The sequence below is a fragment of the Nyctereutes procyonoides genome, unplaced genomic scaffold, assembly GCF_905146905.1.
Source record: "Nyctereutes procyonoides isolate TBG_1078 unplaced genomic scaffold, NYPRO_anot_genome, whole genome shotgun sequence".
NCBI classification, from domain to species: Eukaryota; Metazoa; Chordata; class Mammalia; order Carnivora; family Canidae; genus Nyctereutes; species Nyctereutes procyonoides.
The window spans coordinates 75,542,540-75,554,962 of record NW_026575125.1 but is presented as its reverse complement, the minus strand read 5'-3'; the positions used below and the strand labels follow the sequence as shown (position 1 = coordinate 75,554,962).

The window sequence follows — 12,423 nt, the reverse complement described above, 5'->3', positions numbered from 1 at the left end:
AAGAGCCCTTACCTTTTAAAGATGTATACTAAAACATTTATGAATGATATATATCTGGGATTTTTCTGAAAATAATAAGGGTTTGAGTAATGAGTAGTGATATAAAGCATATTGCCATATGTGAATAATTGTTGAAGCTGGATGATGGATATATGAAGTTCATTACACTATTCCCTTTCCTTTTATATTTGTCTGAAAATTTTTATAATAAAATATTTTAAAAGAAAATTGTATCTAAATTAAGAATAAAGTAAAACCTTCATCTATAAATAAAACATAGGATAGTGGTTATAAATATATTTTGAAGTCAGATTGAGTTCAAATTCTCACTCTTGTAATTTGACTGCTGCTTGATCTTAAGCAAAACACACCCTCTTCAGCCTGTGTTCTCATTTTAAGGAGTTATTATGAAGATTATACAAGAATGCATACAGAACTCTTAGCAGACATAAAAAGTGCTCAATACATGGTAGCTATTATTATTAAAAGAAGAGGGTAGCCATTGCAGGGCAGAGAAAAGCACAAAAAGTACACAGAAGTTCAAGAAGTGTTTAAATAACTTTTACTTACCAGTGCTATAAAAGATCATTGCAAAGATGTTGGAATAAGAAAGGAGTAATAAAGAATATTAAAATGACCAAGAGTTCCATTACTCAATAATAACTAATCCACAATATTTTAGTACATATATATTTTTTGCAGAATCATCATTCTGCACATATATACACACATATATATAGTTTTAGTATCCATTCTTCACTTATCATATATTAAGCATTTCCCTATGTATATTACTTGAAAACATTTTAATGCCTATATAATATTCCACTGATTAAAAAGTCTCATAATTTATTTAACCTTATTCCTTCAATAATACTTAGGCTGTTTCCATTTTTTTTTGGTATTACAAATAATACTGAGATGAACCGTTTTGTTTATAATTATTTATCAACATATATAATAAAAAATAGTGAAAGGGATTATAGGGTTAAGGAGAGAAAATGAGTGGGAAATATCAGAGAGGGTGACAGAACATGAGAGACTCCTAACTCTGGGAAACAAACAAGAGGTAGTGGAAGGGAAGGTGGATGGGGGGATGGGGTGACTGGGTGACAGGCACTGAGGGGAGCACTTCACGGGATGAGCACTGAGTATTATAATATGTTGGCAAATTGAACTCCAATAAAAAAAATATACAAAAAAATACAAAAAAAAAACATATAATCTCTCAGGATAGATTTCTTGAAAGGAAAGTACTGAGTCAAAGAATATCAACACTTCTAAAGGTCATATCATACTTAGTCAAGTGCCTTTCTGTAAGGCTGCATTAATTTACACTCCCTGAAACAGTATATAAAGCATGCTCATTCACCACAACCTTAACAGCACTGGAATTTTCTTTCTTTTCTTTAAAGATTTTATTTATTTATTCATGAGAGACGCAGAGAGAGAGAGGCAGAGGGAGAAGCAGATTCCTTGCAGGGAGTCAGTGGGGCTGGATCCCTAGACCAGGGATATGGGATTTGGGATCATGGCCTGAGCCAAAGGCTGACGCTGAGCTGCTGAGTCTCCCTGGCGCCCCAGCACTGGAATTTTCATTTTTAAAGTTTCACCTATCTGGTAGGAAAAACCATTTTTACGTCAATTTTCATTTCTTCAATTACTAGCAAGATCAAATTTTAAAATATTTGCTATTTTGCTCTAGTGTTTTTCTATGTGGTAATGTTTTCCTTACTGATTTTATAAGTTCTTAGTGTATTAAGAATATTAACATTTTGGGATCCCTGGGTGGCGCAGTGGTTTGGCGCCTGCCTTTGGCCCAGGGCGCGATCCTGGAGACCCGGGATCGAATCCCACGTCAGGCTCCCAGTGTATGGAGCCTGCTTCTCCCTCTGCCTGTGTCTCTGCCTCTCTCGCTCTCTCTGTATGACTATCATAAATAAATAAATAAATAAATAAATAAATAAATAAATAAATAAATAAATAAATAAATAAATAAAAGAATATTAACATTTTGCCTGTGGTATCTGTTGCAGCGTTACTTTTGTCTTTATTTAATTTTTTTTTAATTTTTATTTATTTTATGATAGTCACACACACAGAGAGAGAAAGAGGCAGAGACATAGGCAGAGGGAGAAGCAGGCTCCATGCACCAGGAGCCCGACGTGGGATTCATCCAGGGTCTCCAGAATCGCGCCCTGGGCCAAAGGCAGGCGCCAAACTGCTGCGCCACCCAGGGATCCCTACTTTTGTCTTTAAATCTACATATCTTTCTTATGTAAATTTCCACTAGCTTCATACATTAACAAGATAATCTTCATTGCTTAGGCAGTAGCCTACATAATTAATCCTTAAGGTAATTATTTAATACATTGGATACTAATAAAATACTGAAATAATGGCTTCCTGAAGAAAAGCCTGTTACTTATCTATTATTAGGTTGTTTCTCATCTTTCATTAAATCTATTTTTTTCTTGAACTGTTTTTCATTTTTTAACTCTCCCTCCCTTATTTTGTATTACTAATCTTAATTTCAAAGTTCTTGGTTTGCAAAATTTGGGCAATCCGACAATTTTATGTCATTTTTCCTTTGAGCTAAAGGTAGAATATTTTAAAGGTTCAAAACACACACATGACACTCTCTAAACTATTATGGTTCAATAACTATAAACACAGATATCAACAAGCTTTTATAAATAGGCAAAAATCTCAAATTCATCTAACATCTTAGAATACCTTGTAATATTACCTAGTTTCACCATATGCTTCCTAGGCAGGCAGTATCCTCATTTTTTAAAAAATCAAACTTAGAACTAACCAAATTGTTCAGGATGTACAATAAGGCAATATAAAAGCTAAAAAATGACAAACACTCTCTTAGATCTAGTAAACCATTACCTATGCTGTATTCTGGGCAAATTATTTTTTTCTTTTTTTGTCTTCAAAATGCTAGTGGCAAAAAAGAAATGCTAGTGGCTTTTTCAACCTTTATTCATTCAGCCACTCAACAACCATTTAGTTAGGATCTTCTATGTACCAAGTATCATGTTATGTGGTAGGAAAAGCTGTTAGGTAATTGTTTTCAATAAAAATTTTTGAGCTTGCAAAAATTCAGTAGAAATGTGTTTCCTTCTATAATTATGACTTTCCTTTTCAGAAAACTATGCTAGATTTGATAATCTAATGTTTAAATCACTGACAGGACAGTTATTTGCTTGGTTTTGTGTATGTGTGTTTTAAAGATTTTATTTATTTATTTATTTGACAGAGAGAGAGAACACAAGCAGAGGGAGCAGCAGGCAGAGACAGGGAAAAGCAGGTTCCCTGCAGGGAGCCTGATGTGAGGCTCAATCCCAGGACCCTGGGATCATGACCTGAACCAAAGGCAGACGCTCAAATGACTGAGCCACCCAAGAGCCCCCCCCCAAGTTTTGTGCTCTTAATGTAGGGCAAAATCAGTATCTTTCTCAGTTTTCCAGGTCCATGTCTTTATAAGAGATTTAATAGGATTCTGGCTATTCTTAGGAGCTTTTGCTATTTTTTTTTACAGTGACTTAAAAAAGGTTCATATTCGAAACCAATCATTTACAAAATAGAAACATTTTTACTACTAGACATTTTTTTAAAGATTTATTTATTCATGAGAGACACAGAAAGAGAGGCAGAGATATAGGCAGAGGGAGAAGCTCCTCTGTGGTGAGCCTGATGTGGATCTTGATCCCAGGATCCCGGGATCAGGACCTGAGCAAAAGGCAAGTGCTGAACCATTAGCAGGTGCCCCACTCCAAGAGATATATATTTTTTAATTCTATTATCTTCTAATTTCCAAATATTATTTTTATTATTACCTTAAGGCAATGTGAACAAAAACAAAGTAGGCAGTAGTACGTTTATCCACTGCTGTTAGTAGTGTTAGTGTTAAATTGGCATAATCTTTCTGAAAAACAGGAAGACTGGTACTTGGTACTGTATATACATCAAAAGCTTCAAAAAGTTCATTCCTTTGGACCCAGTAATTGCCCTTCTAGGAATTGATCACTTCCTCAAATTGAAATTGGGAAAAAGATTTAAGACCAAACATGTCCAAATAGTCTCATTTATAATAACCAACAAAGGAAAAAGAAATGTCCCCCAAATATGGGGAATAAATAATATATCTAAATAATGGTGTTTTATAATCATTAAAAATTATATTTTCAGGAAACACCTGGTCGGCTCAGTTGAGCCCTCGACTCTTGATTTCAGCTCAAGCCATGATCTCAGGATTGTGAGATGGAGCCTCATGTAGGGCTCTGTATACTCCTTGCAGGGTGTGCTTGTGGTTGTCTCTCTCTCTGCCCCTCCCCCTGCTCACACACTCTCTCATCCAAATAAATAAATAAAATCTTTTTTAAAAATATTGTATTTTCAGCCTATTTTTTGAAAACAAAAATGCTCACAATGTAAGTATAAAAACCTGGTCACAAATCATATATAACCTGATCCTGATTTTTTGAATTATATATGAACATAAAAAGAATATTAAGGGCACCTGGGTGGCTCAGTGATTAAGCATCTGCCTGTCACTCAGGTCCTGATCCCAGGGTCCTGGGATCGAGTTCCTCATTGGGCTCCTCACAGGGAGCTTACTTCTCCCTCTGCCTATGTCTCTACCTTTCTTTTTGTGTCTCTCATGAATAAATAAATAAAATCTTTAAATAAAAAAAGAATATTACAAGTAACAACATCAAAATGCTGACAGTTGTTATCTTTACTGAAAGGGATCATGAGTGATCTTTAGAGTTTTGTATATGCCAATTTTCTAAAGTGAGCTTTTATAATAAAAATTTAAGTGTGATTCTTTTAGACTATTCTGTTGGTTTCAAACATGTCATGAATGACCACTGTGCGCATGTGCTTAGTGCTGAACTATTCAAATCTGCAAAGTTCTTATATCTTATTCCAGTAGGAGAAAGCTACCTAAGATTCTAGTTATAACCATAAAATTATTCACAAAGTAGACTTTCTACCTTAAAAGAAAATATTGAGAAGACTCCTAATGAGGGCACCTGGGTGGCTCTCTCGGTTAAGTGTCTGCCTTTGGCTCAAGTCATGATCTCAAGGTCCTGGGATTGAGCCCCATATTGGGCTCGCTGCTCAGTAGGGAGCCTGCTTCTCTCTCCCCTTCTCCCTCTACCCCTCCTCCCACCGCTTGTGCTCTTTCTCTAGTGTTCCCCCTCAAAAGAATAAATAAAATCTTAAAAAAAAAGAATCCGAATGAAATGGAGTTTAATTCAATAACTAGGCTTGCTGCCCAAATTTCAGTTTAAAAAAAACTAAAGCTGAGAAAATTTATCTACAAAGCTTATCTGTCAAAACCCCCATATAGCCACCCCCTACCTCTGCTACAACTCTGGAGCACAGAAGGCCATCAAGGTCCCAAGTTAGAGCAGATGACACAACCCCCCCCCCCACGCTACTCAAATGCCCAACTCTCCTAGAGATCTCAATTGTCTTCATATCATTATCCATCCCTCCTACCCTCTCTGTAGTCTTGGAAGGAAAAAAAATGCCATGTCATTTCTAAGACTAATTATTCCATTCATGTTCTGAGTTCATCCCAGTCATCTCCTGTCATCCCACACTCTCCTCTTACTTTCAGTTTCTCCCTTTCCTGTGGGCTGCTTCTAAGGAGCTAAAAATCTCTATTCTTAGAAAAGAAAAACTAAACAAGGCAAACAAACAACAATGAAACATTCAACTTTTTTTTTCAGATTACCACATCTCCTCTCCTTCCTTTCCCTGCTAAATTTATTGAAAAGTTTCTTCTTCTCTCAACCTTTCTAAGGCACAGTTCTACTCCTAACACATTACTGTTCTACTGTTCTTTCTATTCCAAATGCTCTCAAATCCGTATTTCTAGCCTGGATAATTCTCCCAAGTCTGATCCCTATTCTCAGTTTGCCTCAACAAATCCCTAAACCAAATTCCTCCTGCCTTTATAATCTGTTACTTCATGGAGCATGGTTCCCCCACCTGCAAATCACAGCTCTTCTGCAACTGTTAATTCTATATTGATAGGAAGCCTGTGGGTAGTACAAAAGATACACAGTAGTCTTGAGGCTCTTCTGGTTAAGGTCATTGAAACAGGGCTCTAAAATCAAATAACTGAGTAACTGCTTTATACAATAGTTCATTTCCTATCCTGCCAATAGGGTGTACAAAAGTGAGGCACTGTCCTCCCACATGCTTTTCACAATTGTTCAAAGTACTGATGTACTACTATTAAAGATGAAAAGAATAACACATCAAGTAGTTCATATTAACCTCCTTCATCTCACAATTTAATTACAGGGCAGCCCTGGTGGCACAGCGGTTTAGCGCCGCTTACAGCTCAGGGCGTGATCCTGGAGACCCTGGATCAAGTCCCACGTCAGGCTCTCTGCATGGAGCCTGCTTCTCCCTCTGCCTGTGTCTCTGCCTCTCATTCTCTCTCTGTGTCTCTATGAATAAATAAATAAATAATCTTAAAAAAAAACAATTTAATTACAGAACTTACCAGTATCATAGTAATTTTTTTTTCAATTTGGTAAATGACTTCCCTTTTTGATAATGGTGGAGGTTGCCATGGACAAATGCTAAGAAAAAACTCACAATTATATCATAAATATCCTGTCCCAAAACCAAAGAAAAATGCCTTAAACACCACATATAGTCCATATTAACATTTAAGTTAAAAAATAATTGGGGTGGGGATCCCTGGGTGGCGCAGCGGTTTGGCGCCTGCCTTTGGCTCAGGGCGCGATCCTGGAGACCCGGGATCGAGTCCCACATCGGGCTCCCGGTGCATGGAGCCTGCTTCTCCCTCTGCCTGTGTCTCTGCCTCTCTCTCTTTCTCTGTGACTATCATAAATAAATTTAAAAAAAATAATAATTGGGGTGTCTCAGTCAGTTAACTGTCTGACCATGGTTTCACCTCGGGTCATGACCTCAGGGTGGTAAAATCGAGTCCCGTATCAGTTTCAGTACTGAGCCTGCTTGAGATTCTTTCTCTCCCTCTCCTTCTGCTCCTTCCCCCTCTCATGTGCATGCTCTAATAAATAAATAAACCATTAAAAAATAATCAAGTTTCTTGGTTTATTGAAATTTATTTTCAGGGCACCTGGGTGGTTCAGTCAGTTAAGCGTCTGCCTTCGGCTCAGGTTATGCCAGGGCTCCCTGTTCAGAGGGGAGTCTGCTTCTCCCTCTCCCTCTGTTCCTCATACTCATGCTCTCTTTCTCTCAAATGAATAAATTAAAAAATCTCTAAAAAATTTTGTTTTTTAAAAAAGACTTTATTTTTATATGGTCCTCTCAAATGCCATCTTGAGGAGGGCTAGGAAGGCAGAACATTCCAGAATGAGAGAACATTTAAAAAGCCTAGGTGGTCTAGGGCAGAAACATCATCCAATGTAAATACTGCAACTTCTGCTTGCCCTAATCTCTGTTGAAAAGGGTACAAAGCAAAATACATTAGATCTCCTACTGTCATCCCAAGCCTTGAGAAAAGTAGGGCAGGAGAGAGAGGTTTTTAAAAAGCAGGCAAAATGTTTGACTTGGGAAAACTGGGGATGAACAGGAACCTCCCTGTCCATATTTTTTTTAATTTTTTAAGATTTATTTATTTATTTATTTATGAGAGAGAGAGAGAGAGAGAGAGAGAGAGAGAGAGGCAGAGACACAGGAGGAGAGAAGCAGGCTCCATGCCCGGGACTCCAGGATCGCGCCCTAGGCCAAAGGCAGGCGCTAAACCGCTGAGCCACCCAGGGATCCCCTCCCTGTCTATATTAACTGCTCCATTCTGGAAAACAACCTTGACCTTACCTCTGTCTCTAAGAAAAGGAGTAGGAAAACACAAGAGAAAAATGGAGAGGAAGAAAAAGAACAAAATGAGCCGTAAGAAATGTATTCTTCTCCTTGCTTCACTCATCACCCCAACAGTTTTGGCAGTGCTTACCCTCAGCCTCCTTCCCCACTCCCTTGCCATCATCATCAGTGCAGGCTAATTCTGAAATCATTCAACTTTCCTGTGTATAGGACTTGCTCCAATGTTGCAAACCTTAAATACCAAATATGTGCAAAAGTATTCTTTTACATTGTTTTCCAATGCAAACAATCCTAAACACACTTGATATCATAAATCCATTACACTCATGTTATAATCACATCATGGGTTAAATAAGCTTCTGTGAGTCAGTCTAAGAAACTATAACAACCGTTTAAAACATTTGTGCCATTAGTTCTGTTCCAAGTTTCATCACTGGCTCCAATGAAGTAATCTTGGCTTTGCCTACTGTTTTATGACCTTGAACTCAGTCTTTCCTCTCTGGGCCTCAGTTTCCTCATTTTTGCAATGACGATTGGAAAAGTGGTAATAAATTTACTACCACTTCCTTTTCCAATGTGTTATACTGATGTTCTGCATGACCGTTTAACATGTCATTTCCAGACTCTTTCTTTCAGGTAAGAATCATGTTTTATACATTCTTTGCATCTGGTAGAAGCTCAGTAAATCTGTAGAGTGATTTAAGAGGTGGTGGAGGGCATGCAAAAGACATTATAAGATGGAAGGATTTGTTCATGCTGATATTGTGAACTAGAAATCAGAACTAGACTCCTTAATTCAATTCCAGTATTTTCTTTCCATAGCTGAACCCATCTCCTCCCTTGTTCTACATACACCCTCCCAAGCCTTGGTATGTATCTATCAAATATCCACTTTGGGGCTTCTGTGTACAGGTTGGGGCTACGTGTACACCATCTTCGCAATCTTCACATTTGGTATTAACACTTAAATGCTTACATGAGAGAATTCTCCAGAACACTCTAGCTTCCAATAAAATCAGTTAGGAAATGTGCCCTCTGAGTAAATTTGTATAAGCCCATTCTAAGCTTAGCTTCGTCCTTCCACTGGGGGGGCAAACCAAGGGATATGCTACATGAAGGAATCTTCGAGATTTAAGGTTATACATTTTGGCAGGGCCTAAAATGGTAAAGCAAAGAGTTCATAAGGAGGTCTTGTTTCCTATACCTTCACCAAAAAAAAAAAAATGGGGTGGGCAGTGTAAATTGGGCCGGGAGGCAGATTAAAAATCGGGAAAAGGAAGATTCTACCTTTAAAAGTGCCATCTTAAAAATAAATAAATAAATAAATAAATAAAAGTGCCATCTTTCAAAAGATCCATACATAGATTGGTTTTGAGCCATCCAAAGTCTACTCTAGAGCGTATGGGAGATGGAAGGGGTTAAACTTTTTGGGGTCGATGGAGTAGGGATGCATCTTAAAATTGAGGGTGGAGATTTGGGATTCTCTGGGCACAGATGGGGTGGGAGGGGAAAGGGAGGAATCGCTATGATCAGATGATAAATGGGGAAAGGAGAGCAAGTAAAATGCCAGACCAAAGGAAAATCGGGAGGGCTAGGATGAAAATAGGGAGAGGGAACAGGGAAGGAGCTCTGGTCGCAAGAAGATGGGGGAGGGGACGAATGGAAGCGCAGACCCGAGGAGGAGCGCCAGGTTCGGGAGTGAGCCAGCGTTCTCCAGTTTGAGTCAGGGGTGTGGGCAGTTAGCCCCTGCCCTCAGCAGCAGTTCGTACCTGTTGGTGTGGAAACGGTGGAGTGGATCCGTGCGATGACAAGAGGACAGCTGGCAGCCGAAGTCGCTGATGTCCAGGCAGCCTGGCTCCTCGCTCGGGCAGGTGCCCACCCCGCGAGGGGGTCCCAGGAGCGGGAAGGGCTCCTCGGGGGTTAGAAACTTCTCATACGAAGTGGTGGCCGACGTCTCGTCGGACATGGCTGGAGATGGCCTGGCTTTGGGCTCCCTCCCTGGCCCGGGCTGCTTCTGTGCCTGCCCCTTCCCCCACTCTAACCTGTCCGCCTCTGCTGAGCCGGGGTGTGCCCACCGCAGCTCACCAGCAGGCTGAGCTCCACAGCCAGATGCCGCTCGGTGAATGCCGACCGCGCTAAGAGGCTGCTAGAGGCCACAGCAGCCCACTGGCCACCCAGTCAGCGCCTCAGTGGCCTCGGCAGCCGTCTCCGTCGCCGCCGCTGCCCGGCCCAGCCCAGTCAGCGCAGCGCAGCGCCGCTGACCGCAGCGCCACCGCCGCTGCCGCGCCCGGCCCGCCCACTGCGCTCGCCACTTGCGACTGCTGCAGTCCGCCGACGCCCGCCGGGAGGAAAAAGGCGGTGGGAAGCTGCTCTCTATGCCCCCTGCTGGAGCGGAGGAGGAACTGAACCTCCGCCCAACCGCCCTCCACGCGTGAGCGTGGGATTTCTGGCGCTGGAAAGGCCCTGCGCTTCAGGCCAACCACCTCTGTTTTCTCACCCAGGGCTGATTAATAAGCAGGAAGCGGCAGCCCTGAGAAAAGGGACTTGGCTAAGGTCACACTGCGAGTGCGTGAGAAAGAGTCCAGATGCCCTGGTTCCCACTGTACTAGACCACCCTGTCCCAATTAAATGATCCCTGCAGTGTGTGTGCCCAGCACTGTGCAATGAGCTGTAGGGAAGATGGGCCAAGTAGGAAAAAAATAGTCCCTGCTTTACCCTTGATCTTCTAACCCTGAGAACTCTACACAAAAGCCAACAGGCTACTCAGAGCTGCTGGACACGTAGTGCTCTTTTGTGCTCTGTGCTCTTGCTTGCATTATTCATTCTGCTTAGAATGCCTTGCTGGTTTTCTCCCCTGCTAATTCTTAAAGCCCCAGCTCAAATGTTACCTCCTCTGTGAAGCCTTCCCTGACTCCCGAATGAGTCTTATGTATTCCTACCAGTGCTCCAGTGGAAAGTATATTATAGCGCTTTTAACTTGTTCAACTTAAGTCAACTTGCTACGTGTCAAATACCACCATTATTTCCTCCTCTTTCTCTTTTCTCTGTTTTACAGACAAGTGGTTGCAGACCTTTCACGTATAAACACTTTTTTTATATATATTTTTTTAAAGTGAAGGAGGATGATTGATTTTTTTTTATTTTTATTTATTTATGATAGTCACACACAGGGAGAGAGAGAGAGAAGTAGAGACACAGGCAGAGGGAGAAGCAGGCTCCATGCACCGGGAGCCCGACGTGGGATTCGATCCCGGGTCTCCAGGATCGCGCCCTGGGCCAAAGACAGGCGCCAAACCGTTGCTCCACGCAGGGATCCCACTTTTTTTATATTTGGAGTAAAACACAAGATTTCCAATTTCTTACTTTGCCAAATGAAGATAATTTTTTAAACTGCTACAACTTATAAAATGAAGCACATTTTCATATAAAATAAGGGAATAATCTCTTAATTAAAAATTAAATACATTTAGCTTTATGGAAAAACACACTACATTAAACTTTGAGAGAAACATAAAACTAAAGTAGGTGTAGAAAAAAGGAAAAGTGAAAGAACCTAGGAGGAAGGGAAGGAGAAAGGAGGTTGGGAGAAATGGACAGTGGGAACACACAAGCCCCAGTTTTAATCTCTGTGATATGTCCTACCAATGCAACTTATAATGAAAACAACTCAACCACTCCTTTAAAATTTATATATTATCTCAATTTAGTTATTCGATGACCTGACTGTTGAGTGTGCCTGTCTTCTTTCATTTAACTTAAAAATCATGGATGTAAGGTTGATGATGGTTTGATTTGTGGTCCCCAATGCACCATTCCCAGTGAGCCTGAATGGGCAATGGCTTAGTCCCCAAAACAAAAGTCAAGTGCTACATAATAATGTAGGTACTCAGGTAATTGCACCAGAAACTATTAGTAAGAAGCTAACAAAATAGTCTAATTTAAATATAATTAATAATAATTAAATATATATGTATTTACACATACTGTACATATATACATATATATATTTACACATACTGTAACAGGACAGTGTTGTTCAAACTGGAGTCTAATGACAGCATCTGCAAGCTTTTTTACAGGTATGTTTTACTTTGACATTTAATTTTAAGCATATCCTGGAGTATCTGGATGACAATGGTAACTAACAGCTGCCACATAATTAGGACATGTATTTGAACCTGTTTTAAAAATCAAGTTGGCAACAATACTACTTTAATTGTCATGAGCTGGTAAAAAAATAAATTAGGTGTACCTCCTACTTCATGGCTTAGTACAGATGAATATTGTCTAATAGTTTGGAAAGGGAAAGTGATGGGAAACCAAGATCCTCACAAGATTCACATACAAGCAAGTATGTTGAAAACCAAGAACACATGCTGGCCAGTCAGTAGTATGTTCAGGTTTCTAAGGGTAGTTTTGTCTCAGCAAACGTGTACCACATTAAATTAATATTTGTGCACAATTTGTAAATTTACTTTGATGTTAAGTTTCTACAGAGCCTTATGAACAGCAGAGTTTCTATTTAGTCTCATGTTTGTTTACGTTTAAGAAATATTATTAAAAGAATTTACATAAATG

General features: G+C 39.8%; 1 protein-coding gene across 1 annotated transcript in view; it reads right to left on the bottom strand.

Moving 5' to 3' along the window:
• The window catches only part of FAM199X (family with sequence similarity 199, X-linked), a 30,308-nt gene extending 20,212 nt beyond the window's left edge, over window positions 1-10,096 (bottom strand). The window contains exon 1 of the mRNA XM_055338812.1: window positions 9,615-10,096. Within this exon, the coding sequence (XP_055194787.1) occupies window positions 9,615-9,811 (197 nt within the window). The 5' untranslated portion in view covers window positions 9,812-10,096. The remainder of the gene's footprint in view (window positions 1-9,614) is intronic.
• Window positions 10,097-12,423: the final 2,327 nt, after the last annotated feature.